The 26,949-nt window shown below is 39.6% G+C and overlaps 1 protein-coding gene across 10 annotated transcripts in view; it reads left to right on the forward strand.

The window, feature by feature from the left end:
* Nucleotides 1-26,949, forward strand: part of si:ch73-267c23.10 (serine incorporator 1) — a 128,635-nt gene that overhangs the window by 90,538 nt on the left and 11,148 nt on the right. The window contains exons 9-12 of one of the 10 annotated variants that reach the window (XR_004930066.1): nt 7,676-7,900; nt 8,440-8,545; nt 14,564-15,384; nt 15,457-15,539. Coding sequence is in view for 8 of the 10 variants with exons in the window: in XM_036133562.1 (XP_035989455.1) it covers nt 7,676-7,900; nt 8,440-8,545; nt 14,564-14,707 (475 nt within the window). In the remaining 2 variants the exon portion in view is untranslated. Of the gene's footprint in view, nt 1-5,624; nt 5,885-7,675; nt 7,901-7,994; nt 8,076-8,263; nt 8,546-14,326; nt 14,345-14,513; nt 15,540-26,949 lie in introns of those variants that run through there. The other 9 variants (XR_004930067.1, XM_036133563.1, XM_036133562.1 and 6 more) reach the window with 9 other exon arrangements.

Genomic DNA, 26,949 nt, shown 5'->3' on the forward strand with positions numbered 1-26,949 from the left:
GTAAGCACATTGAGAAGGCTACCCAAAACAACCCAAGATTAGAATTAGAATTTAACCCTTCAGAAGCTGGCTTTATTTTATTTTTTTCCCTCTGACATAGTTTTCGTGCCCCCAGGCCAGAACACACAGACCCAGCCTTGCCATAACATTCAGATGTTTATATCATGGTCAGATTTGTTTATCATATCTTTTGTCCTGTTTCAGGTTAAACTGTCCCTCTGAGGATCGCCTCAGCTCAGCATAACTAATAACATCAGATGATTTTGTAACTGATGACGCGTGTAACGTGGCCTTCTGATATTTTGACGCTTTTCAAAATTTCTCATTAGTTGCATTCAAATTCCAAGTAAAAAATAAATAAAATAAATGAATAAGAGAACCTTTAGAAAAGCAACCATATTTAGTTCCATACAGTTTGTTCAAAGCACAGTTTTTCTCATCTATTTAAATCAAAAATCATGTATATCTAAACTTCTTTCAACTGGACTGGTTTGTGATGAATCATTATTAATACAAGCAATGAGATCTCAGTAATTTTAAATTACTTAAGGGCTAAAAACTACTCAACAAGTTTTATGTAAAGCTTATTACCAATTCCAATTTTCTAACAAAGCTGATATATTTTTGTTCAAGCCATGTTAATCTCACCGTGTATCAATTTAATTTGGTCCGGATATTTAATGTAAAAAAAACAAACTTTGTTATATTGAAGTCTCTTTTTTCCTTTCCCTTTTAGTTAACATAGTCCATGCTTAAAATGTCATTTGAATTACGGAGCTGCAGTTCTCCCAAAACAAATGAACATTTTAAAACCATGAACATTACGTTTACCCGAATTAATTCACACAGATGAACATTTAGTTACATACGATACATACATACATACAGTTACATACAAGTTTATGGCTACGCCGAAAGACGTGTTAAGTTACCCCTTAGTTTAAAGGGGGGAGAGCGTGCGCTGGTTACGACCCCCGAATGTTTCGTCCACACACGGTTTTACCTGTTTAATATGGGATTTAAATGACATGTCTTGGTCGAAAACAACACCAATATTTTTAACTTTATTACCAGAGGCCAAGTTAATGCCATCCAGATTAAGTGATTGATCAAGAACTTTATTTTTTGAAATGAAATTTCAGCTGAAAACATATTTTAATAAAATTTTGTTTAGTTTAATGTTAAAACCTTAGTCACTGTTCTGTATTGCAAATCCTGTTTTATATAAATATAATTAATTATTTCTACCGGCTTTTACTTTTACTACCTTTTAAATTAAGTAATCTGCGTGTGTTTGTAAATGACTGCCTTCCTCTAATGAAACCAGTTTGATCAGGGTGGATTATGAGAGGAGTGACTTTGTCTAATCGTTTTGCAAAAGCTTTACAGATTATTTTAATATCCACGTTAATTAAGGATATGGGACGATAGCTAGTGGGAAACATAGGAGCTTTCCCTGGCTTAAGCAGAAGACTAATGGTAGCAGAATGGAAACCATCTGGACCTGGAGCTTTTTTATTGGTCATGCTTTATAGAGCTTCCTGAACTTCAACTGTTGTCAGTGGTGAATCCAGGGTCATTGTTTCACTATCTGATAATTTAGAAAGTGTTATTTTATCCAGAAATTGCTCGATGTCATTATCTGATGGATTTATTGTTGTATAACAAGACCCTCCGCAGAGTTAGAGCAGCATATTTTTCATCATTAATTGAAAAGAATAAAAATAATCCTAGATTTCTCTTTAGTACAGTTGCCAAACTTACCCAGAGCCACAGCTCTGTTGATCCATCCATTCCCTTAGCTCTTAGTAGTAATGATTTTATGGGATTCTTCATAAATAAAATTGATGCCATTAAAAATAAAATAATTGGCATCCTCCCAAACATGATTACCTCGTCCTCAGTAAGTGAGGCAGCATTGGAGGAATCTTTAGAATCTGCGCAGTGTTTGAACTGTTTAGAAGCAGTAGAGCTTTCTGAGCTATCTAAAATTTTAGCTTCATCTAAACCTTCTACCTGTATGTTAGACCCAATCCCAACCAAGTTGTTTAAGGACATATTCCCTTTGATCAGTGGCACTATTTTAGACATGATTAATCTATCCTTAGTAAATGGATATGTACCACAGGTTTTGAAAGTAGCTGTTATTAAACCTTTACTTAAGAAACCTTCTCTTGATCAAGATGAGTTAGTAAATTACAGACCTATATCTAATCTTCTTTTCTTATCTAAAATTCTTGAGAAAGTAGTTGCTAATCAACTTTGTGAACATTTACAAAGTAATGACCTACTTGAGGAGTTTCAGTCAGGCTTCAGAGCTCATCATAGCACTGAAACAGCTCTGGTGAAGGTCACTAATGATATTCTCATGGCCTCAGATAATAGACTTGTGTCTGTACTTGTCCTCTTAGATCTCAGTGCTGCGTTTGATACAGTTGATCACAATATTCTCCTACAAAGACTTGAACATACTGTAGGGATTAAGGGGAAAGCATTAGGCTGGTTTAAATCTTATCTGTCAGACAGATTCCAATTTGTTCATGTTAATAATAAATCTTCCTCAAACTCTAGGGTCACCTGTGGAGTACCACAGGGTTCAGTCCTTGGACCAATTCTCTTTACTATATATATGCTTCCGATAGGCAAAATTATTAGACAGCATGGGATTAATTTCCACTGTTATGCTGATGATACTCAGCTATATTTATCCATAAATCCTGATGAATCCAATCAATTACTTCGACTGCAGTCATGTCTTGATGACATCAAAAGCTGGATGACTTTAAATTTCCTGCATCTAAATTCTGACAAGACCGAAGTTGTAATCTTTGGGCCAGAGTCCTCAAAAAATAAACTTCTTAACCAATCACTTAATCTGGGTGGCATTAACCTGGCCTCTGGTAATAAAGTAAAAAATCTTGGTGTTATTTTTGACCAAGACATGTCATTTAAATCCCATATTAAACAGGTTTCCAGAGTTTCCTTTTTTCACCTCCGGAATATCGCCAAAATTAGAAACATTCTGTCCAGGAGTGATGCTGAAAAACTGGTCCATGCATTTGTTACTTCATGGCTGGACTATTGTAATTCTTTACTATCAGGAAGTCCACAAAATGCAGTTCAAAGCCTTCAGCTGATCCAAAATGCTGCAGCAAGAGTTCTGATGAAAATCAACAAGAGGGATCATATTTCTCCAATTTTAGCTTCCCTTCATTGGCTTCCTGTTAAATCAAGAATAGAATTTAAAATTCTTCTTCTAACGTATAAAGCCCTTAATAATCAAACTCCATCATATATCAGAGCTCTGATTACCCCGTATGTTCCTAACAGAGCACTTCGCTCTCAGACTGCAGGTCTGCTGGTGGTTCCTAGAGTCTCTAAAAGTAGAATGGGAGGCAGATCCTTTAGCTATCAGGCTCCTCTCCTGTGGAACCAACTCCCAGTTTTGGTCCGTGAGGCAGACACCCTGTCTACTTTTAAGACTAGGCTTAAAACTTTTCTTTTTGACAAAAATTATAACTAGTGGCTCATGTTACTCTCAGCTACCTTTATAGTTTTACTGCTATAGGCTTAGGCTTAGGCTACTGGAGTATATCAGGATCTAATTTTCTCACTCTATTGAGTTCTACTGTTCTTCAATTATGCATTATGTGTTGTCATTTCTGCTTTAACTTTCTGTTCTCTCTCTTTTCTCTTCATAGTAGGTACACCTGGTCTGGCGTTCTGTTAACTGTGACATCATCCAGAGAAGACGGCTCACCCGCTACTACCATCTAATGTAGAACAGATTACTAGATCAATGTGTGCTTCTGTGCTTTTTTGTTTCTCTTGTTGTGTCTCTGTTCTGTCTTCTGTGACCCCAGTCGGTCGAGGCAGATGACCGTTCATACTGAGCCCGGTTCTGCCGGAGGTTTTTCCTTCCCGCTAATGGGTGGTTTTTCTTCCCACTGTCGCTTCATGCTTGCTCAGTATGAGGGATTGCAGCAAAGCCATGTACAATGCAGATGACTCTTCCTGTGGCTCTACGGTTCCCCAGGAGTGAATGCTGCTTGTCGGGACTTTGATGCAATCAACTGGTTTCCTTACATAGGACATTTTTGACCAATCTGTATAATCTGACCCAATCTGTATAATATGATTGAACTTGACTTTGTAAAGTGCCTTGAGATGACATGTTTCATGATTTGGCACTATATAAATAAAATTGAATTGAATTGAATGTGTATAAAGATTTGTAGAAATCTCGGAAGGTGTTTTTTATACATTCCGGATCATGTAATGTATTACCAGTTGAGTCTGTAACTGCAAATATAGTCATTTTTTCTTTGTTTATTGCTATGTTAAAAAATTCTATTCAAAGTCTTTGTATTAGAAATTTATTTTGCTTTTCAATATATTGGTTCAATTCTAATTTTTACCAAACTTTTCCGCTTCTTGGGAGGTTTCTAGTAACTTAAGTTTTTCCTCTAATATCTGAGTCTTTTTGTTTTGTATATTCTTTTTATGAGATGAGAATGAAATTATTTTAACTCTTATCACTGCTTTCCCTGCTTCCCATAGTATAGATGCTGATGTGCCTGGTAGATCATTGTACTCCAAGTATGAAGCCCATTCTTCTTCGAACATTTTTATAAATTCTTTATCTTTAAGCAGTGATGTATTAAGTCTCCAGCTCTTGTTTTGTTGGGTTCTTTTTTTTATTTATTAGGGTTAAATTAACAGGTGCATGATCACTAACAGCAATCGGATGAATTACAGCCTCTGAAACGTCCGACAGCAGCGAGCTGCTGATTAAGAAATAGTCCAAACAAGAGTAGGCATGATGGACATTTGAAAAAAAAGTATATTCCTTACTGTTAGGATGAAGAGATCGCCATGCATCGCAAAGACCAAAATCCCTCATGTATTGTTTGACTACTTTTAATGATTGCCAACTGGGCTGAGTGCCTGTTGTATTCAACCAAAGTTGAGGTCACCCCAATAATTATATAACAATCCCGTGTTTTGAAAGTGCATGGAAAAGTATGTGGAAGAATGAGAATATGGACATTTGGACCATATATACTGATAATGCATAACTTTTGGTTATGAATAGAATTTTTTATTATTATGAATCTACCTCCAGGATCTATAATTTTGTCTAATATTGTAAAACTAACGTTTTTGTGGATTAAAATCACTACTCCTCTCTGTCTAGAGTTATAGCAGGCAGTAAACACATTAGGGAACTCAGGTGAGTTAAGATGACTTACAGTTGTAGCTGGGTTATGGGTTTCATACCGTGCCAACGTGCTCTAGAGCTGTGCATATATTTCATTTATCACTGTGTTCCGTTCTATGCACTTTTATCAAGTGTGACATGCATTAAATCCACCTGTTGTGTATCTAATAAAGCCAAGGAGTGATCTTCTGATCCCTGAACAACTGACCATTAATATAAAGTTTGTCAACTGCTACCCTAGCTCTGACGCCTTCAGTAATGTATTTCTTCCTGATTGGGAATACCACTCGCCTACGATCTAGGATTTCCTTTGGAAACTGGTCATTAACGCTGAAATCCGTTCCTCTCTGCTCTCTGCCCCGACTTCTGACCTGCTTTTTTTGTTTATAATGCTCAAATTTAGCTACAATTGGACGAGGACAGATTTTATCGGGCTTCTTACCTCCGAGCCAGTGGACCCGATGAAAGGTGATGTTTTTTACCTGATCCGCCGGGATTTTCAGCTTCTGCTGGAGGAACTCACGGATTGTCACCTTGGGATCCTCCTCCTGCTGCTCCGGAATGCCTGCAAAGACAAGATTATCTCTCATACTTTGCGACTGTATGTCCAGAATGGATTCTTTCATCTTCCTATTTTCACCAAAGAGCTGGATCATCCCCTAGGTGAGCTTTGTGACTTCCACCCTCAGTGCTTTGTTCTTGGCGGTAACGGAGGCTAGCTGCGCTTGGCTGTATTCCACCGACTCTCTCAGGGCTTGAAACTCCTCATGTAGGACTTCTACCAAGGCGAGAGGGGCGTCCAGGCTGGTTAGCTTTTTGTCGATGGATTCCAGGACGTCGCTGTAGCTCCTCTCTGGAGACAAAGTAGAAGCAGCACTGGTTGAGCTAGAACAGGAGCGTTTAGATGAAGGTGTGTTTGTGGCTGCGGGATTTCTAGCCTTCCCCATTACGATGTTGTCAAAACACTCGTCCAGGTAGCTGGTCAAGGTCTCTTCGTCCAGTTTGTTTCCTCGTGAAATACAAGACAATTGTTAATGTTTAAACCTTTCTTTGTTTAATTTTCAATTATTGGCTTGTACTTACCTGAGTGGATTTGATTTGGACTACATATATGCCGCCATTTTACTTACGCACAGCTCTCGCGAAATCTCTGCTGCTCATTCCGCTCAACGTCCGCCAATGTCTATCTCATAATCTCTAACAGTCGTAAGGATGGGAGGGAGTAAGAGACAGGAAATTCTGGAGGAAACTGCAGGCTGTTCCAGGAATCTAAGCAGGACATGGTCCAGTTTATGCAAAAGTTCTGTATCTTAAGCCAGGGATGATTAAATACTACTGGAGACCACCTGGTGGGAAACACAAAGGAACCTACTAAGAGCAGTCATTAATTTGGAGATAAGAAGTTCTGAACCAGGATATTGAGGTATTGGACAAGACTAGGATGAATTAGAACCAAAATTCCAATAGGCCTTTGCAATGTTTAGTTGCTTAGGCCTGATAACAAGCTTTATTACTCAGCTTCATTACCCCTGTTTGCAGCTTAATTAAATCATTCAGATTTTCTCATACATCAGCCTTATTGACAAAATACCATTGAACAATGCTTTCGTGTTTACATTTTTAACTGAAGAAATTTGCACATAATTGCGATTTGCAGCAGCAACACACAGTTTTAATTCTCGGCTACAATTGTTCAGGTGAGCCATTGCAAGGGAGATTAGGGGGTTGATGTCTGTTTGTCTACTGTGACACTCTGAAAAGTTGTGTGCCCAAGTGGGGAAAAGATGAAAATGGCTTGCTTCTGATACAAATGTACAAAAACTACAGTTTTCTAGAATCAATATCACGATTTGACAACCTGACTTGGCTGTGTGGCAGTTTGAGGCAAAGCAATTGTACTAGTCTACAATAAACTGGAACATAATATAATAATAACAATAATATGTTTTATTTAAAAGTGCCTTTCAGGTCACTCACGGACACCATACAAATCAAGCAGCATAAAAAAATGAAGGTTACATAAACCAACAAACATTACAAATTACAACGAACCGGCAATGACAGATAGTAAGCACAATTGAACTGATGGGTCTTGAATTTAGACAAGAACTGGTAGAGAGTGTCGGTGTTGCAGCTATTCGGAGGGAGAAAATAGTTTGGAAGCAGAGCGGTCGAAAGCTCTGCTCCCCGTGTTGCTGGGCTGGGCAGGAGGAACAGTAAACCAATTGGAAGAGGATTATATAAGGTTGAGGGAGGGAGTAGAGATGTGAAGAAGATCAGAAAGTCAGGGGTTAACGAGGTTGTGCATGGCCTTGAATGTGTACAGAAGAATTTAGAATTCTATTCCGAATCTAACAGGGAGCCAGTATGATATAATGTAATATTATATATTAGAAATATTCATGGTCATATCAAATATTATGGACACTCTCCATTGATATTTCTTATTTGCAGCATTCGCTCATCAAGCACAAACCAGGTAAACAAGTTGACCATGGCCTCCAAACCTTCAGCTATTCATATTAAGGAGAGCAGCAGGAGTGATATGTCTGAGGAGTCACTGGGGCCCAGGAAGGTGGACAATGAACAAGACACGGTCCAGTACAGCTACTCCTTCTTCCACTTCATGCTTTTTTTGGCATCTCTCTACATCATGATGACACTTACCAACTGGTACAGGTCAGTGATCCCTGGTATCCTGAAGGGATGATTCAGTTTTTTTAATGTGAGATTTTCTAAAGTTAATTATGGGTTGTTACTTTACCTATTGTAGAAATATGTCTTGCTGCAGGCACGTGCAGAAGGGGAGCGAAATGGGGCCTCTGTTTCCTCCTCTCCCTCAAGTGCTCTTTTGGTAAAAAAAAATGTCATATTCCCTCCTCTGATATCAAATGAAAACATTAATAATGTTATTAAAGTATTAATAATGTTATCAATAATGTTATTGCATGAAAGAAATTACATGCAAAGACCCCCCAGTCACCTCTTTACCTTTGACCTTTTACCTCTGTGACACACCCGGTAATTGCTTTCTGCGCACAGTGCGCAGTAAGATAGGAAAGCAGACTGTGGAGTTTGAGCTCGGGCTCTTTGTCCGTATCTGGGCTGTGTTCCAGATTACCAAAAAGTTTTTGGTCATAAAACTGGTAAGTGAGAGGCATAATGAGATATCTGTACTTTTAAGACGACACAGCAACTTTGTGTCGTTTCTGCTTTAGTTCGGAGGCGCAGACCAGCAGAGAGGGGCAAAACACAGCACACACACTGGAGGAGAAAAGAACCCTGCACTCTTGTGACATAATCCTGAGCAGGAGGAGAAGACAGGTGAGGAGAACCCATTTTTATTCTGCCAAGATCATTCAGACAGAAGTTTGCTGCTGTTGAACCATGAGCTAGTTGGTAGCTAAACACTTTGTAGTTCTTCCTTTTAGCACCCTTAACAACAACTGACACTCACCAGTATTATTTTCTGTTAGATCTTTTTGATAGGGACAGACAGCAGTCCATGCCTGTAGCATGGTGCTTATAGTGTGAGGTAGTTTTGAGCACTTGTCCCTAGATGGGCTTTTGTGTTCAGTCTCTTATTGCTACAATTTTGTTAGAGTAGCTAGTTTCAAAAGATGTGTGATGATGAGATACAGTGGTGTGGCATTTTATTTATTCAATTCAATTAAATTTTATTTATATAGCGCCAATTCATGAAACATGTCATCTTGAGGCACTTTATAAAGTCAAAATCAATTATATTATACAGATTGGTCAAAGATTTCCTATATAAGGGAACCAGTTGATTGCTCCAAAGTCCCGACAAGCAGCATTCACTCCTGGAGAAGCGTAGAGCTACAGGGAGAGTCGTCTGCATTGTCCATGGCTTTGCAGCAATCCCTCATACTGAGCAAGCATGAAGCGACAGTGGAAAGAAAAACCACCCATTAGCGGGAAGGAAAAACCTCCAGCAGAACCGGGCTCAGTATGAACGGTCATCTGCCTCGACCGACTGGGGGTTACAGAAGACAGAGCAGAGACACAACAAGACAGACAAAAAAGCACAGAAGCACACATTGATCCAGTAATCTGTTCTACATTAGATGGTAATAGCGGGTAATCTGTCTTCCCTGGATGATGTCACAGTTAACAGAACGTCAGACCAGGTGTACCTACTATGAAGAAAAAAAGAGAGAGAGCAAAAAGTTAAAAGATGAAATGACCCTAACAGTCATTTCAATTAAACGCAATGCAAAACTGGAGAACAGTAGACTGAAGAACAGTAGAAATCAGTAGAGTGAGAAAAATAGGCCCTGATATCCTCCAGTAGCCTAAGCCTATAGCAGCATAACTATAGAGGTAGCTCAGGGTAACATGAGCCACTCTAACTATAAGCTTTGTCAAAAAGGAAAGTTTTAAGATTAGTCTTAAAAGTAGACAGGGTGTCTGCCTCACGGACCAAAACTGGGAGTTGGTTCCACAGGAGAGGAGCCTGATAGCTAAAGGATCTGCCTCCCATTCTACTTTTAAAGACTCTAGGAACCACCAGCAGACCTGCAGCCTGAGAGCGAAGTGCTCTGATTATTAAGGGCTTTATACGTTAGAAGAAGAATTTTAAATTCTATTTTTGATTTAACAGGAAGCCAATGAAGGGAAGCTAAAACAGGAGAAATATGATCCCTCTTGTTGATTTTCATCAGAACTCTTGCTGCAGCATTTTGGATCAGCTGAAGACTTTGAACTGCATTTTGTGGACTTCCTGATAGTAAAGAATTACAATAGTCCAGCCTTGAAGTAACAAATTCATGGACTAGTTTTTCAGCGTCACCCCTGGACAGAATGTTTCTAATTTTGGCGACATTCCTAAGGTGAAAAAAGGAAACTCTGGAAACCTGTTTAATATGGGATTTAAATGACATCTCTTGGTTGAAAATAACACCAAGATTTTTTACTTTATTACCAGAGGCCAGGTTAATGCTGTCCAAAGATTATAATGTCTGTCTTGTCAGAATTTAAGTGCAGGAAATTTAATCCAGCTTTAGATGTCATCAAGACATGCATGCAGTCAAAGTAATTGATTGGATTCATTAGCATTTATGGATAAATATAGCTGAGTGCCATCAGCATAACAGTGGAAATTAATCCCATGCTATCTGATAATTTTGCCAATCGGAAGCATATATGTAGTAAAGAGAATTGGTCAAAAGACTGAACCCTGTGGTACTCCACAGGTGACCAATTTGAGCAAAACCAATTAGCTACGCTAAGGTTATCACATTCTGTGTCAACATGAATGTTAAAATCCCCCACTATAATAACCTTGTCAGTATTTAACACCAAATCAGATAAGAAATCTGACAACTGATCCAAAAACTGAGAGCAAGGGCCTGGTGGACGATACAAAATAACAAACAGAAGAGGTTTTATTGCTTTGCAGTTTGGATGAGGGAAACTGAGGGTTAAATGTTCAAAAGAACTGTAGTTATTAATTGGCCTGGGACTAATTAATAAATCAGACTGAAAGCTGGTTGCCACTCCTCCTCCTCTTCCCACAGATATGGGAATGTGGAAATTTGAATAATTGGAGGGACTTGACTCATTTATACTAACACAGTCCTCTTGTAGCCAGGTTTCTGTGAGACAAAATAATCAGAAATCAATTCATTAACTAACAAAGTATTTGGTGGGAGAGACCTTATATTTAATAGACCACATTTAATTGTTTTATTTTTTGATTCAAGGTGAGCCGTATTGATTTTTATTAAATTTTTATGATTTGTTCCTTTTAGATGAGTTTTTGATCTGTTAAGTTTTGGCCGTGGGAAAGACACCGTCTCAGTAGGATAATGGATGGGTAACAGTACAGAAGCTGCAGAGGGGTGTGTTAAACTACGGCTCTGCTTCCTGCTCTGGACCCTGGGTTGTCAGTATTTAGGAGAACTAATAAATCCGGCCAGAAGAGCTGCACCATCCAAAGTAGGATGGATGTCATCTCTCCGGATGAGACCAGGTTTTCCCCAGAAAGTTCGCCAGTTATCAATGTAGCCCACGTTGTTTTATAGTTAATCTTTTTTTGAGGGATAATGGAGACATTGCTATTTATCTATAAACAACTGCTTTGGAGGTTAGAATGAAGTTAATAAGGTGTCACTGACAAATCATTGTAGATATACCATATTTCTTTGTAAAAACTCTCCCCTCAACTGATAATGTAGGTTTCTGTGTATAAATGTAATAAGATAAATTTATACAACAGGCTTTCTGTTTTCTTTCTTAAGTTTTCAAGAGACTTAATTAAAATTAGGTAGTATTGGGGCGCGCTGGTGCTGCAGCGGGTAGCGCGACCCATGTACAGAGGCCTTAGTCCTCGACACGGTCAACCTGGGTTTGATTCCGACCCGTGGTCCTTTACCGCATGTTTCCACCCCCCCCCCCCTCCTGTCAGCCTACTGTGTTAAAAAAAACGAGCCACTGGAGCTGCAAAAAGTCTGCACACTACTATCAAAAATATTTGATAGTAGTGTGTGAACCTTAATCTTCTTGTCTTGTTAATCACAGAATTAATAATGTATGTTCCTGTCTCTGAACACAAATACATTAAAGCTGCAGTGGAAAAAAATAATTTGAATGATAAGCTAATCAAAGCTGTATCACAAATAGAGGGTAATGGAGCACACAGTACCTTGTAAATACAAAAGATGAAAGTTATTATTTGAACTGAAAATTTAAAAAACAAAATAAGCTGTGAATTTAAAATCAAAAAAAATCTGCATAGATTTTATTCATACATAGATAACTTATGTATTGACCAATGAAATGACCCCTGTTCTGTTTGATTCGCAAAAATAGGTACCAAAATCTAAATCAAAATTACTTATACTACAGCCTGCAGAGGAATTCTATGCGTCATTTTCATCAACAACATAATTTTTCTTTAAATATGAGAAAACAATAGATTTAAATATATTTTTAGATTAACCTTAAAAAACATACACGATAAAGTTGACTTAAAAGTCTTAAACAAAAGAATAAGGAGCTGCTACAAGCAGCCAATAGAATGGGCTGTTAACCCGTTCGAATTGAAAGAGTTAAACAGATAAGAACAAAAAGTTTTTCTAGTCAACATACAGCTGTTTTGTAGTGAACCTATGTAGAAATTTACAGTCTGTTTAAGAATAGTTGGTTATATTAAGATGTACTATAGTTAAATGCAGAACAACTGATGGCTAAATTCCTGTTCCTAGATGTACAGAAGAAAAGGGATGAATCAGATGAGGAGATTGATACGAATATTAGAAAAGACACAAAGCTACAGCTGACAACACATGGAGCACAAGGCCAAAGAAGACAATAGTCAGAGTTAACAAAATACACAGAGCTCCAGTCGACAGGAAGGAAGAGACAGGAGAGAAGCCACAATAGACTCGGAAGAAAAAGAAGAAATGTATATATGTACATGACTACAGTCATGTCTTGTTGACATCAAAAGCTGGATGACTTTTGAATTTCCTCCATCTAAATTCTGAAAAGACCGAAGTTGTAATCTTTGGGCCACAGTCCTCAAAAAATAAACTTCTTAACCAATCACTTAATCTGGGTGGCATTAACTTGGCCTCTGGTAATAAAGTTAAAAATCTTGGTGTTGTTTTCGACCAAGACATGTCATTTAAATCCCATATTAAACAGGTTTCCAGAGTTTCCTTTTTTCACCTCCGGAATATCGCCAAAATTAGAACCATTCTGTCCAGGGATGATGCTGAAAAACTAGTCCATGCATTTGTTACTTCAAGGCTGGACTATTGTAATTCTTTACTATCAGGAAGTCCACAAAATGCAGTTCAAAGCCTTCAGCTGATCCAAAATGCGGCAGCAAGAGTTCTGATGAAAATCAACAAGCGGGATCATATTTCTCCTATTTTAGCTTCCCTTCATTGGCTTCCTGTTAAATCAAGAATAGAATTTAAAATTCTCCTTCTAACTTATAAAGCCCTTAATAATCAAGCTCCATCATATATCAGAGCTCTGATTACCCCGTATATTCCTAACAGAGCACTTCGCTCTCAGACTGCAGGTCTGCTGGTGGTTCCTAGAGTCTCTAAAAGTAGAATGGGAGGCAGATCCTTTAGCTATCAGGCTCCTCTCCTGTGGAACCAACTCCCAGTTTTGGACCGGGAGGCAGACACCCTGTCTACTTTTAAGACTAATCTTAAAACTTTCCTTTTTGACAAAGTTTATAACTAGAGTGGCTCATGTTACTCTAAGCTACCTTTATAGTTTTACTGCTATAGGCTAGGCTACTGGAAGACATCAGGATCTAACTTTCTCACTCTATAGAGTTCTACTGTTCTTCAATTATGCATTGCGTGTCGTCATTTCAGCTTTTAACTTTCTGTTTTCTCTCTTTTATCTTCATAGAAGGTACACCTGGTCTGGCGTTCTGTTAACTGTGACATCATCCAGAGAAGACGGCTCACCGGCTATTACCATCTAATGTAGAACAGATTACTGGATCAATGTGTGCTTCTGTGCTTTTTTGTCTCTCTTGTTGTTTGTCCCTGCTCTGTCTTCTGTAACTCCCAGTCGGTCGAGGCAGATGACCATTCATACTGAGCCCGGTTCTGCCGGAGGTTTTCCTTCCCGTTAATGGGGAGTTTTTCTTCCCACTGTCGCTTCATGCTTGCTCAGTATGAGGGATTGCTGCAAAGCCATGGACAATGCAGACGACTCTTCCTGTGGCTCTACGCTTCCCCAGGAGTGAATGCTGCTTGTCGGGACTTTGATGCAATCAACTGGTTTCCTTATATAGGACATTTTTGACCAATCTGTATAATCTGACCCAATCTGTATAATATGATTGAACTTGACTTTGTAAAGTGCCTTGAGATGACATGTTTCATGATTTGGCGCTATATAAAGAAAATTGAATTGAATTGAATTAATAAAATATGACCAGACACACAAATAGAAGAGGTCTAACCTAAAGTGTGGGGGTCAGTTTGGCTTTATACTTTCTTATGTTGACAAGTAACACCAGGGTAACGTTTTTTTTTTCTCGGTTTTTTTCGTTTTGTTATTTGGAGTTTCATATTAAAGTTGATCCAACTGTGCTGTTCTGAACAGGTCATCTTCACCTCCACTGTAAGTACAGAACATCCGAGCTGCTTTATTTATTATTAGGACCCTCTATTACAGTACACTATAAGGTTGTATCGTGCCCACTTGGGTTACATTTTTAGCAGCGTAATTATGTAAAAAAAAATGTTTGTTGGTCGAAGGTTTCTAATTGACATATTTTGCTCCTACGCAGGTTGGAATATCTCTATATCTCCCTATAATCAATAACCTGACTTTCACCAGATCGATGTAGTTTCGCCGAGCTCCACACAGCTCCACACATCAATCTGGAATCGCTGCCATCGGGAGGGATTTCAATTCCACATAAGATTTATGAGGCAATCAGGATTGCCGCGTTTTCATAGACGTGACATATCAGAGAAGTGACTCTTTTGATTCAAACAACTGTGATGATCTCGGCACTCGTGCTGGTTTGATCCACAATTCAGCACACCTGCTCAACTCCACCCTGCCTGCAATTAGCTCTCACTGGTTCCACCTGTTTTCACTTTCAAATAATCCCCCTGCAGATCAGCTACCAGTGCCAGATTGTCTCAAGCCACCCATTGCGAACTTTCCAGCATTTTCTGATCCTGCCTGCCTGCCTGTCCGTTATCCGACCTGTTCTGCCTGATCGTTACTGAGCCTGCCTGCCCCTGTCTCGATTCTGCCTGACCGCCTGGAAACCTGACCTGATCTGTCCTTGGACCTGCCAACCTGCCCGACCTGTGCTGCCTGCCCGTTTACCCGACCCTGCCTGTGTGTGAGTACCGGAATCTGCCTAACCCTTGTGAAATCTCTGAGCCCGCCAGTTATCAGACCTAGACCGGACATGGACCTTCCCTCTCAGATCTTCCTACCTTTACTGCCGCTGGATCTCTGCCTTTCTGTTTATGGACCCGGACCCCTCTGGATAACGCCCCTGAAAATCCCTGAACGGATTATCTGCCTGCCTGTTGGCTGCTCAACGGCTTCTGCCCCGAAAGCCCAAAGTCGGATTCCCGCCCCAGACCTGTTCGCCAACCTTAAAGCCGGCTCCCCAGGCTCTGGAGCCCCGCAATCAGGTTAGTGATCCAGCCTATCTCACTCTTGCCTGTTACCACCAGCTGATCACTAACCTGTTGTCTCTGCCACAGGGGATTTCCTGTACAAGAGCAAGCAGTGCCCGCCAACTTCCTGCGTCTGTTTGTTCTTTTAATAAAACTTGTTTGAAATGTCACTGACTTATCCTGGTTTCAATTCTGGGTCCAGTTCCTGTATGTTACAGACAACAATGGCAGCTCACAGCGAGGAAGCAAGCAATAATATTGATGCTGCTATTCCATCAGTGTTGTCCAATCTACTGAATATTAATTATTTAAAAGAACACCAAAAATTGGCTTTGAAGGCTTTTGTTAATGGAAATTATGTTTTCACCCTTCTCCCAATAGGTTTTTACAAGAGCTTGTAGCACATCAATGCTTGTCCGTCACTTGTCAAGATGACGGACAAGTAGCTAGTTTTAAGAGATGTGTGAAGATGAGATGCATTGGTGTGGCCTTTTATTAGGGTTCCAAGCCCACGGTGCAGAAAGAACAACGCATAGCCGTTCGTCTGCACTGCAGTGCAGAGAACCCTATTGTTTTTCGTGTGTTTTTAAATTATTTAATATTATTATTATTATTATTATTAGGGTTCCCAGCCCGCGGTGCAGAAAGAACGGGCTATGCAACGCATAGCTGTTCTACTGCACTACAGTGCAGAGAACACTATTGCTTCTGTATTCAGGTATCCAAGTACAGAATGTGCACCACTACTCAAACCCAGAAATTCAGACCCCTCAACAACTAGGGGGCGCTATAACAAAGGACAATGCGTTTCGGCCTATAACCACCAGACTATTGGTCCCACACTCAAAAACTTGATATCACTTTGTTTATTGGATGATTCTGCATCATAAAGGTAATTGGCACACCTTTTCGTTTCCCAGCTACTTTTCGCGCTACATGGCTACAAAGGTTAAACCTTTTTTGTTAAACTCCTCCTACATTTTTTGTGCGATCCGCGCAAAACTCCATATATAACGTGTAATGGACAAATTAAAAAAATGTTGGTGGCAGATTTTTTAATTTTGACTTTTTTGAAAAGTAATGCTAAAATAAAGGATTGTTAGCAAGCTAGCTCTAAATGTAATTGCTGATTATTCTAAAACCATAACAGATTTTACCATGTCCTTCAGAACCCATACTCCAAATAAGAATTTGCACACGTGTCCCGCGTTTGAGGATCGTCCATCACTATCAATTCTCTCACTGCATGTATTGAGGTTTTTAAAAGTTGCACACTCTGATTTTTTAAAAGTTTGTAAAATGGAGAAATCAGTGTATTTTCCACAAATATTGTTCAATCCCCCCAAAAATGGCCTCTATTTGTAAAGCACATGCAGACTAAACATAGATTTCAGTTTGGTGAAAATCCAGACTATTTTGACTTATTTAGAAGACATTGCAATTCACGTGTGCAAGACTATAAAGTTTAGTTTTTTTTCCCCTCTGAAACACTTTTTTTCAATGGGCATTTAAAAAGTCACGTAGTTAGATAGAGCACTCTTTGAGATCCATGAATATTTTCAGAATTTTAGAGCAAACTTGATTTTTAACAAATTTATGAATTTTATGATCTGTTCACAGCTCTCACCATCCAGAGCTCTGACTATCCAGAGCTGTGAACAGGGCAGTCATTTTGCCCATATTTGGGCACATCATGTGTGACGTCACATCCCGTGATGTTTCTAAGCGGAGCAGAAACTTGAAGAGGAAGGAATTGGAATTTGAAATCTGAAAAGCTGAAATTAATAAAGAAAGTATTGTAGCAGTGTTTTTGATATTGAAAAAGCATATGATATGTTGTGGAAAGAAGGTTTTTTAATTAAAATTATAAAGATGGGTATTACATGTAGGATGTATTGGTGGATCAAAGATTTTCTAACTAAAAGACAAATACAAGTTCAAATAGGTAATTATCATTCTGAGAAATATATTGTTGAAAATGGTACTCCACAGGGAAGTATAATAAGTCCTTTATTATTTTCAATAATGATAGATGGTGTTTTTCAAAATATAGATAATGGAATGGGTTTTTCTCTTTTTGATGATGATGGAGCTATGTGGAAGAGAGGAAGGAATTTGGAATTTATTACTAAAAAGATGCAAGAAGCTATTTTTAAAGTTGAAGAATGGTCATTAAAATGGGGATTTAAATTCTCAGTGGATACGACTAAAACAATGTTCTTTTCAAGGAAGAAAATTAATGATGTTATATTAAAATTATATAATCAAGAAATAGAAAGAGTGAAACAATTTATATTTCTAGGGGTTTGGTTTGACGAAAGAATAACATGGAATATATACATTCAAAGAGTCTTAGACAAATGTAAGAAAGTAATAAATATTATGACATGTTTAATTGGTAGGGAGTGGGGAACAGATAGAACAGATAGCACTAAAGAATATATATATACAGGATTAATTAAATCAGTGATCATGGAAGTATTGTTTATAATTCAGCAGCACAGACAAATCTACTAAAATTAGATCAGATTCAGTATCAAGCATTGAGATTATGTACAGGAGCAATTAAAACTACTCCAACAGCAGCATTATTAGTAGAAATGGGAGAAATGCCACTTTAGAAGAGAGCAATTAACGTTAAATTATTGGGCTAACTTAAAAGGTCATAGAAAGGATCATCCAACTCTGCAGGTAATAAAACCCTGTTGGGAAAAAGAAGTAAAAGATATTAGAAGTTTTGGTTGGACTGTACAGGAATAAAATAACAGAATTCAAAATAGATCAGATTAGTATAAGTCAAACAGTTCCATTATAAGTTATACAACAATGGATACTTCCAGATGCTAGGGTAGATTTTACTTTGTTGAAAAGAAGAAAGGATAAGGAATTTATATTAAACTCTTATATAGTACAGGAATATATTAATAAATATTATACTTATGTAAAAATGTATACAGATGCCTCTAAAAATATAACAAATCAAATAGGAGTAGCCTTTATCACACCAGAATTTAATGTTAAAATTAGGAAAAGAATAAGTGATGGACATTCAGTTTATACAGGAGAAATGATTGAACATTATTAGCTGTTCAATGGGTTGAAGAAGTTAAGCCACTAAGATCAGTCATATGTTGAGATTGTAGCTCATCCTTAGTTAGTTTGCAGTATAATCACTCAGAAAGCAGGCCAGATATTTTAATAGAAATTCAACAGACACTATATAGAATAAATATGATGGGTTTAATTATAAATTTTGTATGAATACCGGCACATTATGGAATTAAAATAAATCAACAAGTAGATAAGGCAGCAAAAGAACTACAGTCATCTCTAACCAGGCCCACCACCGTCGTGTCGTCTGCAAACTTCCCGATGTGATTGGTGGTGAACCTGGGGACACAGTCGTATGTCATCAGGGTGAACAGCAGGGAGCTCAGGACACAGCCCTGAGGAAAGCCCTTGCTGAGGGTGATGACATCAGAGGTCAGTTGGTCCGACCCAGACCAACGGAGGTCTGTTGGTGATGAAGTCTAGCGGGCAGTTGCAAAGAAGTGTGCTGAAGCCCAGATGTTTCAGTTTTTCCAACAGATGCTGTAGGATGATAGTGTTGAACGCTGAACTGAAGTCCAGGAACATGCTCAAGGGGGCAAGGCGTGGGTGGGCTTGGAACCCGTTAATAACTGCTTGCAGTTCTACTTCTTATTATTATTATTACGGAACTAAAACGCGTTGTGCGGCCCATGCGGACTTGTAACAAACCTATCGAATCAGGTATCCAAGTACAGAATGTGCATCGCAACTCAAACCCAGAAATTCAGACCCCTCAACAACTAGGGGGCGCTATAACAAAGGACAATGCGTTTCGGCCTATAACCACCTGGTCCCACACTTAAAAACTTGATATCACTTTGTTTATTGGATGATTCTGCATTAAAAACGGACTTGGCACACCTTTCGTTTCCAAGCTAGTTTTCACGCTACATGGCTACAAAGGTTAAACCTTTCTTGTTAAACTCCTCCTACATTTTTTGTGCGATCCGCGCAAAGCCTTATATAAAAGCGTGTCATGGATAGATAAAAAAAGTCAACATGGCGGATTTTTGAATTTTGACTTTTTCGAAAAATAATGCTAAAATAAGTGATTGTTAGCTAGCTAGATCTAAATGTAATTGATGATTATTCTAAGACCCTAACAAATCTTAACATGTCCTTCATAACCCATACTCCAAATAAGATTTTGCACATGTGTCCCGCGTTTGAGGATCGTCCATCACTAGGGGGTGCTGTGATGTCAAGAAATCTACTACGCAAGAATGGCTGATCGGATGTTTACAAAACATTCTTCATCCCCTTCCAGTCATAGCCCTTAACTAAAGTATTACATATGGTAATGATTTAAACAAGTGGGCGGGGCCTATTTCCAAAAGTGTGAAAAAACCTTGAAAACTTAAAAAATTACCAAAAATCTATTTTGTGGTGTAACAATCTCAGATTTTCAGGATGTATTCCTTGAATAAGGTGTAACAATTCTCTTACAGCATGTATTTAGGTTTTTGAAAGTCCCACACTCTGAATTTTTAAAAGTTTGTGAAATGCAAAAAATCAATGTATTTTCCACAAATATTTTTCAATCCCAATAAAAGTGGCCACTATTTGTAAAGCACATTCAGACTAAACGTGGACTTCAGTTTGGTAAAAATCCAGGCGATTTTGAACTATTTAAAAGACATTGAAATTCACAATGTGCAAGACCATAAAGTTTAATTTTTTTTTTCTCTGAAACGCTTTTTTTATTGGGCATTTAAAAATCTTTGTAGTTAGATAAAGCACTCTTTGAGATCCATGAATATTTTCAGAATTTTTGAGCAAAACGTTGATTTTTAACGAATTTATGAATTTTATGATCTGTTCACAGCTCTCACCATCCAGAGCTCTGACTCTCCAGAGCTGCGAACAGGGCGGCCATTTTGCCCATATTTGGGTACATCACAGGATGTGACATCACATCCCGTGATGTTTCTAAGCGGCGCAGAAACTTGAAGAGGGAGGAATTGGAATTTGAAATCAGAAAAGCTCAAATTAATAAAGTATTGTAGTGGTTTTTTATATTGAAAATGCATATGATATGTTGTGGAAAGAAGGTTTAAATAATTAAAATTATAAAGATGGGTATTACAGGTAGGATGTGTCAGTGGATCAAAGATTTTCTAACTAAAAGACAAATACATGTTTAAATAGGTAATTATCATTCTGAGAAAAATATTGTTGAAAATGGTACTCCACAGGGAAGTATAATAAGTCCTTTATTAGTTTCGGTAATGATAGATGATGTGTTTTCTTTGCAACTACCAAGAAGTATGCTTGAGATTCAGATTCAAATAGAGAGTCTCTCGGAACTTCTGTAGTTTCAAGGTGGCGTTCTTGCTGATAAGGTAAAGATTGGCTTCATGAGTTTTTCTGTTAGGCCTTATATCCCTCCTCCTTTGCGTTAAAAAACGCATTACCTTATGTATTTTTTTAAAAGGATAATAAAAGTTCAACAACATTGGTAATGCCAGATAATGATGCAAATGTGTAGACTCCAGTTAACAGTTCAACAGTCAGATGGCAACACAAAAAAGCTGTTGCAAAACCTGGTGGACCTGCAGCAGGTGCTGCAAAACCTTTTCCCAGTGGGCAGCAGAGAGAACATTCCATGGTGGGGTTGTGAGGGGTCTCTGATGATGTTATGGGCTCAGGACAGGCAGCGCTGGGATGAAATGTCTTTAATGGAGGGTAGGGTAGCCCGATGATCCCTTCTGCTTTCATCATCACTCAACTCAGGTTCCTCAAGTCAGAGGCAATGGAGCATCCACACCACACAGACAAACAGCTGGTCACAATGCTCTCTATGGTGCTGCTGTAGAAGGTCATGAGGATGGGCGGGGGCAGGTGGGCTCTCCTCATCCTCCGTAGTAAGTGCAAGCGCTTCTTTGCCCTCTTCGCCAGTGACGTGGTGTTCACAGACCAGATGAGGTTGTGTGTTATGTGCACCCCGAGGAATTTACTGCTGCTGACCACCTCCACAGCTGAGCTGTTAATGAGAAGTGGAGCATGGTGAGGCCATTTCTTCCTGAAGTCAACGATGATCTCCTTTGTTTTCTCCACGTTCAGGATCAGTCCTGGTCCTGGTCGTTGTTGTCTCTAATCAGGCCCACCACCGTCGTGTCGTATGCAAACTTCACAATGTGATTGGTGGTGAACCTGGGGACAGAGTCGTGTGTCAGCAGGGTGAACAGCAGGGGGCTCAGGTCACAGCCCTGAGGAAAGCCCTTGCTAAGGGTGATGACATCAGAGGTATTCTGTCCGACCCGGACCAACTGAGGTCTGTTGATGATGAAGTCTAGTAGGCAGTTGTGAAGAGGTTAGCTGAAGCCCAGATGATCCAGTTTTTCCACCAGATGCTGTGGGATGATGGTTTTGAACGCTGAACGTTTCGCAGGTAATTTTACAGTCAGTGGATGTTATACTTACTATACAAATTACTTTTGTTTAGGTAACCTTTTATTTGTGCCTAAGATTTACATGATACTGTCATAAACAGAGGCTGCACAGTGAAGCAGTGAGTAGCGTTGTTGCCTTCTGGGTTCAAATCCTCCTGGGTCTTTCAAATCCTCCTGGGTTTTTCAAATTCTCCTTGGTCTTTCAAATCCTCCTGGGTCTTTCAAATCCTCTGGGTCTTTCTGCATGGAGTTTGAATGTTCTACCTGTGCATGCCTGGGTTCACTCCGGGTACTCTGGCTTCCTCCCACAGTTCAAAAACATGACTGTTAGTTTAATTGGCTTCTCTAAATTGTCCTTAGGTGTGAGTGTGTCTGTCTCTGTGTTGCCCTGTGACAGACTGTCAACCTGTCCAGGGTGTACCCCGCCTCTCGCTCAGTGAATGCTATGTTTATATATATATATATATATATATATATATATATATATATATATATATATATATATATATATATATACACAGGGGTTGGACAATGTAACTGAAACACCTCTCATTTTAGTATGGGAGGTTTCATGGCTAAATTGGACCAGCCTGGTGGCCAATCTTCATTAATTGCACATTGAACCAATAAGAGGAGAGTGTGAAGGTCCAATTAGCAGGGTAAGAGCACAGTTTTGCTCAAAATATTGCAATGCACACAACATTATGGGTGACATACCAGAGTTCAAAAGAGGACAAATTGTTGGTGCATGTCTTGCTGGTGCATCTGTGACCAAGACAGCAAGTCTTTGTGATGTATCAAGAGCCACGGTATCCAGGGTAATGTCAGCATACCACCAAGAAGGACGAACCACATCCAACAGGATTAACTGTGGACGCAAGAGGAAGCTGTCTGATAGGGGCGTTCGGGTGCTAACCCAGATTGTATCCAAAAAACATAAAACCACGGCTCCCCAAATCACGGCAGAATAAATGTGCACCTCAACTCTCCTGTTTCCACCAAAATTGTCCGTCGGGAGCTCCACAGGGTCAATATCTGCTATAGCCAAACCTTTGGTCACTCATGCCAATGTCAAACGTCGGTTTCAATGATGCAAGGAGCGCAAATCTTGGGTGTGGACAATTTGAAACATGTATTGTTCTCTCATGAGTCCACCTTTACTGTTTTCTCTACATCCGGGAGAGTTACGGTGTGGAGAAGCCCCAAAGAAGCGTACCACCCAGACTGTTGCATGCCCAGAGTGAAGCATGGGGGTGGATCAGTGATGGTTTGAGCTGCCATATCATGGCATTCCCTTGGCCCCATACTTGTGCTAGATGGGCGTGTCACTGCCAAGGACTACCGAACCATTCTGGAGGACCTTTTGCATCCAATGGTTCAAACATTGTACCCTGAAGGAGGTGCCGTGTATCAGGATGACAATGCACCAATACATACAGCAAGTATGGTGAAAGATTGGTTTGATAAACATGAAAGTGAAGTGGAACATCTCCCATGGCCTGCACAGTCACCAGATCTAAATATTATTGAGCCATTTTGGGGTGTTTTGGAGGAGCGAGTCAGGAAACATTTTCCTCCACCAGTATCATGTCGTGACCTGGTCCCTATCCTGCAAAAGGCATGGCTTAAAATCCTTCTGACCACTGTGCAGGACTTGTATACGTCATTCCCAAGACGAATTGACGCTGTAATGGCCGCAAAAGGAGGCCCTACACCATACTAATAAATTATTGTGGTCTAAAACCAGGTGTTTCAGTTTCATTGTCCAACCCCTGTATATATATATATACAGAAAGCTATATACACAGTAGACTGTGGGTTAATGTAACGCAGAAGATCTGGAGATGCTACGTTGGTGTAACTTGTAGGACCTGAACAGGGGAGAGAGGCAGTGTCAAGTGTCACGGGGCTTCTGGGCCGTGTTGATAAGGCTGGTAGCAGATGGGAAAAAAATGTTTTTGTGTCGTGCGGTTTTGGTCCTGAAATATTTTGTGACTGGGGTGTGAGGGATCGGCCACAATATTCCCTGCACACCTCAGAGTCCTGGAGGCGTACAGGTCCTGGAGAAATGGAAAATTGCAGCCAATCACCTTCTCTGCAGACCGGATGACACGCTGCAGTCTGCTCTTGTCTTTGGCACTGGCAGTGGCACCAGCGTACCAGATGGTAATGGAGGAGGTGGTTTAGACACACCTTCTCATTCAAAGAGTTTTCTTAATTTTCATGACTATGAAAATTGTAGATTCACACTGAAGGCATAACAACTATGAATTAACACATATGGAATTATATACTTGACAAACAACTGAAAATATGTCTTATATTCTAGGTTCTTCAAAGTAGCCACCTTTTGTTTTGATTACTGCTCTGCACACTCTTGGCATTCTCTTGATGAGCTTCAAGGATTGGAGTGGGATTTCTTGCCTTATAAATGGGGTTAGGACCATCAGTTGTGTTGTGCAGAAGTCGGGTGGATACACAGCTGATAGTCCTACTGAATAGACTGTTAGAATTTGTATTATGGCAAGAAAAAAGCAGCTAAGTAAAGAAAAACGAGTCAGTCAGTCCGAAAAATTGGGAAAACTTTGAAAGTATCCCCAAGTGCAGTCGCAAAAACTATCAAGCACTACAAAGAAACTGGCTCACATGAGGACTGTCCCAGGAAAAGAAGACCAAGAGTCACCTCTGCTGTGGAGGATAAATTCATCCGAGTCACCAGCCTCAGAAATCGCAGGTTGACAGCAGCTCAGATTAGAGACCAGGTCAATGCCACACAGAGTTCTAGCAGCAGACACATCTCTAGAACCACTGTTAGGAGACTGTGGACGCAGCCCTTAGGGGAGCCCGTGCTGAGGGTGATGACATAAAAGGTGTTCTGTCTGACCCGGACCGACTGAGGTCGGTTGGTGAGGAAGTCTAGCAGCCAGTTGCGGAGGGGTGTGCTGAAGCCCAGATGTTCCAGTTTTTCCACCAGATGCTGTGGGATGATGGTTTTGAACGCTGAACTGAAGTCCAGGAGCATGCTCAAAGTGGCGTGGGTGGGCTTGGAACCCGTTAATAACTGCTTGCAGTTCTAATTTATAGTTAATCTTTTTGAGGGATAATGGAGATATCGTTAGTTATCTACAAACAACTGCTTTGGAGGGTAGAATGAAGTTAATAAGGTGTCACTGACAAATCATTATGTAGATTAGGGATGGAAATCGAAATTCCTGTTCAGAACCGGTTCCGTGTTTTTCAATTCCGTGGCATTGTTTGGCAGCTAGCTTAACGATTCTCTTTTCGATTCCGTTGTGCTGCGGCTCTGAGCAAGTTACGCAAGTTACGCAAGTTATGTCACGTTTTTACGCAAGTTACGTCACGTTTTTTACGTAAGTTACGCACACGGCATTCAGTGCGCAAGTACGACGTGACCAGGCGAAAAACCAAACAAAAAAAATGCCGCCCCATCAGGGGAAGCGGTCGAAAGTTTGGTTTCATTTTAAGGAAGAGAAATATGGCAACGAGGCGCTTTGCAATCATTGCAAAATGGCATATACATCCGCGGGAGGAAATAGATCCAACAGGCAGAAACACCTGCGCACACAATATGGCATACAATTTAATGAATGCCGTGTTTTTGATTCTTACCGGACAGAAGCTAAAGTTACGACCAGCATGGAAGGCAACTCTGGTGGTAAGTAGCTAGTTTTACATCACTGGCTGGTTCCTAGTAAATCATATGCCATCTCTGGAAATAAACCAATTTCCTTCCTCTCTTTGGGGTTATTAAGGGAGTGTGCCTTTCTCGTTAATCCAGCCCTTCATTGGTAGCATGTTTAATTAGAACTACTGGTAGCTGGAATTCTTACATGATTCTAGCTATTGCAATGGATGTAACAAAACATGCTACGAAGTTGCTCCACAGTTCAGGGAGCGAGAGAAAGGTGACGCTCGTTTATTTAAATCAGGGGGAGATGAGTTTATTTCCCAAAATTGTACAGTAATGCTTTGTCATTAAACGGATGCCTTCTCTGTCTCCCTTTAGATGACTGAGGTTATCTAAAGGGAGATTAATAAGCAACTGTCACAACAAACTTACATTTTCTTGTATTCTAAACAACTCATCTACTGTATTTAAGTTTGTTCGTATATTTTTTATTTAAACAAATATAAATGTTACTCATGTTGCACATTTTCGGTGGACATCTTGACCTTGTTAGTTTGTAAGGTCGTGTGATAGTTAAGTAAACAAAGTTGATGCTCATCATCAAACTGTTTGTTCTCCTTTTTTCCCCAAATTGGAATCGAAAAGGAATCGAATCGTTTCACAGAATCGACAAGGGAATCGGAATTGTGACAATCTTTTCAATTCCCAACCCTAATGTAGATTATACCATATTTCTATGTAAAAACTCTCCCCTCGATAATGTAGGTTGTAAGTATAAATGTATTAAGATCATTTATACAACAGGCTTGTTGTTTTCTTTCTTGAATTCTCAAGAGCAAAACCAATTGAATCTAGGATAGTTTTAAAGGCTACTCTAAGGTTATCACATTCAGTGTCAACATGATTGTTAAAATCACCCACTATAAAAACCTTGTCAGTGTTTAACACCAAATCAAGTAAGAAGTCTGACAACTGATCCAAAAACTGAGAGTAAGGGCCTGGTGGACGATACAAAAAAAATAGAAGAGGTTTTATTGCTTTGCAGTTTGGATGAGGGAAACTGAGGGATAAATGTTCAAAAGAATTGTAATTATTAGTTGGCCTGGGACTAATTAATAAATCAGACTGAAAGATGGTTGCTCCTCCTCCTCTTCCCACAGATCTGGGAATGTGGAAATTTAAACTATTGGAGGGAGTTGACTCATTTATACTAACGCAATCTGACTATCCATCCATCCATCCATTTTCTGACCCGCTTAATCCCTCATGGGGTCGCAGGGGTTGCTGGTGCCTATCTCCAGCGTTCACTGGGCGAGAGGCGGGGTTCACCCTGGACAGGTTGCCAGTCTGTTGCAGGGCAACACAGAGACAAACAGGACAAACAACCATTCACGCACACACTCAGACCTAAGGAGAATTTAGATAAGATCAATCTGACTATCAAAAATC

The sequence above is a fragment of the Fundulus heteroclitus genome, unplaced genomic scaffold, assembly GCF_011125445.2.
Source record: "Fundulus heteroclitus isolate FHET01 unplaced genomic scaffold, MU-UCD_Fhet_4.1 scaffold_64, whole genome shotgun sequence".
Lineage (NCBI taxonomy): Eukaryota > Metazoa > Chordata > Actinopteri > Cyprinodontiformes > Fundulidae > Fundulus > Fundulus heteroclitus.